The following is a 3,159-nucleotide window of genomic DNA, read 5'->3' on the forward strand; positions in this document are numbered from 1 at the left end:
GGCCCGCCCGGCCTATCCCCTGCAGCCGCGGCTACCCGGCAGGGCCCCTGAGAGGAGCAGTGTGCAGCTGCTGGCCAGCTGCATAGATAAAGGAGATCTGAACAGCCTGCACAGTCTGCGGTGGGAGCCGCCAGCTGACCCGAGTCCAGGGCCAGCCAGCGAGGGGGCACACAGGCTGCCCCCAACGGAGAGCATCATCCACGTGCCCCCTCTGGACCCTGGCATGGGGGTGCAGCATCAGAGAGCCACGGGGGCCTCCTCTTGCCCATCTCAGGCTGCAGCCCCAGCTGGATTACAGGACTTGAAAAAGCAGGAAGTCGGTCGCACTGGGCAAAAAGGGACAGCCACCTTGGGGAAGGCAGAGCAAGCCGCGGCTAACCCCCCAGAGCCAGCAGCCCCAGACCTCCAGGCCGCCATGCAGAGTCTGCGCGTGGCAACAGCCGAGGCCCAAAGCCTGCACCAGCAGATGCTGAGCAAGCACAAACAGGGCCCCATCCCTGCAGGCCCTTCTAGGCCCCGTCAGGAAGTTCTTCTGCAAGCACCAGCCCCGGCCACTGGGGCTGTCCAGAACACCACCAGGCCTGTAGCAGGAAGTGACCCCAGGATCCCAGCAGCCCCAAGAAAGGTCAGTGGGAAAGAGAAAGCCACACCTACAGGGCTGCCTGGGGGGTGGGTGACAATTCAGGACGGCGTCTACACTGCTCACCCCGTGCGAACTTTTGACTTAACTGGGGGACTCCAGTCTTCTGAGAGGGAACTCCAGGTACCGGGCAGAGTGAATGACCTTGCGTCCCAGGTTCCCAGCCTGCTCCAGGGAGGCCCAGGTCAGCACCCTGGGCCAGGGCGGGGGGAGCCTGGGGACCACACACAGAAGGCCTGCGGGTCTCCAGGGAAGGTGATGGCAGAAGGCTGCCCTGGGAGCCTCCAGGCTGCAGAAACCACCCTGAAGACTGCCCCTTTAGCCCACCATGCTCTGGCTTCGGAGCCCCAAGCTCCAGGTGCCAGCCTGCACTCCCATAATGCCTCTGTTCCTCCTCCTCCTGCTCCTTCAGCTGCTGTGACTGGACCTGACCTCACGCCTCGAGCCTGCCACGACGAGGCCTCCCTGCAGGACTCTCCCCTTCCTTCCCACAGCAGCCCTGCTGGCCCGAGAACCCCTGGAGGAGTGCAGATGAAGACCCCGAAACTGGAGCCCGCCATGCTCCCCAGGAAGAAACCCCAGGTGCCTCCCAAACCTGCACATCTAGCCCAAATGCACCCTCCGCGGAGGCTTCCCAAGCCCTCAGCTCCAGCCCCCAGCTCCTCCTTGGAAGTGCAAGTGCGGCAAGGAAAACACCAGCAAGGTGGGACAGAGGCAGCCAGCCCTGAGCCAGTCAACGCTCCCACTGCTGCAGACCAGGGTCTTGTCGCTCTGTCTGGATGTCCCAGTAGACAGAGTCAGCCCGGGCCCCAACATGGTCTCAGCGCCGTGGCCCACAGACCCATCGAAAATCAGGCTATGGAAAGTGATGCCCAGAGCCCTGAGTCCCCCAAACTCGGTAATCTCAGCAGTGACTCCACCTCACCACGTCAGGCCTCCAGTCCCCCAGGAGAGCGGCCCATGGAAGGTTCCAAGCAGGGAGTCCCTGAGAGCACCGAGATTCTGCAGGGAAGCCGACAGGAGCTCCAGGGACTCCTGAGCCAGGTGCAAGCCTTGGAGAAGGAGGCTGCAAGCAGTGTGGACGTGCGGGCCCTGAGGAGGCTCTTTGAGACTGTGCCCCAGCTGGAAGCGGCTGCCTCCCCGGCTCCTGCTGCCCACCTCCAGCCTGAGGCCTCGGTAGAGCAGGCCTTCGGGGAGCTGACTCGGGTCAGCACAGAAGTCGCCCTGCTGAAGGAACAGACCCTGGCCAGGCTGCTGGACATCGAAGAGGCCGTACACAAGGCCCTCAGCTCCATGTCGAGCCTCCAGCCTGAGGCTAATGCCAGAGGTCATTCCCAGGGACCCCCAAAAGACCATGGTGCCCACGTGGTCAGTGTCACAACCAGCAGTAGAGCTAGGCGCAGTTGCTCAGGTCAGGAGGTCAGAAATCAAGCTGCGGTGAAAGGCCAAGGCGAGGCTGGAGGCCATACTGAGATGCAGAGTCAGGCCAAGGTCACTGGTCACAAAGAGGGCAAAGGTCATGCAGCCCCAACTGCCCCTCCGACCAGGGGTCTGGACACACCCAGGGGAGAGTCAGGCCTTCCTCGAGTCTTGCCTTCCAGCAGAGATTCTCCCTCCTCCCCAACCTTCATCTCCATCCGGTCAGCTACAAGGAAACTTCCCGGGCCTTCCAGCCCTAAGGGAGGCCCCGAAGTCTCAGCAAAAAGCACACACACGGCTCAGGACATGGGCCAGGCCCTGCCCCACCAGAAAGGTGTCCAGGCCAAGGCTGAGAAGAAAGAGGTGACCCAGTGCTCTGAGCAGCCCAAGCCTGCCCTTGCCTCAGCCAGCCCCCTGCCCACGGGACGGCAGAAGACTGTTCTAGAACTGCAGGCCGGGCCGAGTCATTCCCAGTGCTATGGAGCCACGAGAACCGTGACGGAGCAGTACGAGGAGATGGACCAGTTCGGGAACACAGTGCTCACGTCCTCCACCACGGTCACCGAGCAGGCAGAGCCGTCCAGGAGCCCAGGGCCCCGCCTCGGGCTCCATGCCTCCCCGTTGCTAAGGCAGTTCTTGCATAGCCCAGCTGGCTTCGGCAGTGGCCTGGCTGAAGCCGAGACAGCATGGGTGCCCTGCAGCCACTCCCCGTGAGCCCCCGGGCCTCCCACCATGCCCCCCACTCATCACCGAGGGCCCCGGGATGGACGTGGGTGCCTGCCACCTGCACTCAGGGAACAAGGACCGAGAAGAAAGGGTATCTTCTGAGGATTGTTGGGGGGTTGTTTCTGTCCATCGGTTCCATAAGCGGGCCCAGTTCTTGTAAAAGGGAGAATAAAGGTTGGGGAGAGGCCCGCGGAGTAGGGCAGGCAGGGGTAGATGAGGCACCCAGCTGCCTGCAGGGGACATAATTCATGCATGCACACACAGGCTCCGCACACAGGTCAGCCCATGCAAGGGACACCTATGTGTGCACACCACGCCGGAGCTGTGCCCCCCACCCTCACCCTCGTCACCATCACCCTTAAGTCTGAATGTTC

At 62.9% G+C, this 3,159-nt stretch overlaps 1 protein-coding gene across 1 annotated transcript in view; it reads left to right on the forward strand.

Annotated features, from left to right (window-relative positions):
- Positions 1–1,129, forward strand: part of XIRP1 (xin actin binding repeat containing 1) — a 9,504-nt gene extending 8,375 nt beyond the window's left edge. Inside the window, exons 4-5 of the mRNA XM_006161342.2 lie at positions 53–625; positions 1,053–1,129. Of these exons, the coding sequence (XP_006161404.1) occupies positions 53–625; positions 1,053–1,061 (582 nt within the window). The 3' untranslated portion in view covers positions 1,062–1,129. The remainder of the gene's footprint in view (positions 1–52; positions 626–1,052) is intronic.
- Positions 1,130–3,159: the final 2,030 nt, after the last annotated feature.

Source organism: Tupaia chinensis, unplaced genomic scaffold (assembly GCF_000334495.1).
Source record: "Tupaia chinensis unplaced genomic scaffold, TupChi_1.0 Scaffold138441_1, whole genome shotgun sequence".
In the NCBI taxonomy this organism is placed as follows: Eukaryota; Metazoa; Chordata; class Mammalia; order Scandentia; family Tupaiidae; genus Tupaia; species Tupaia belangeri.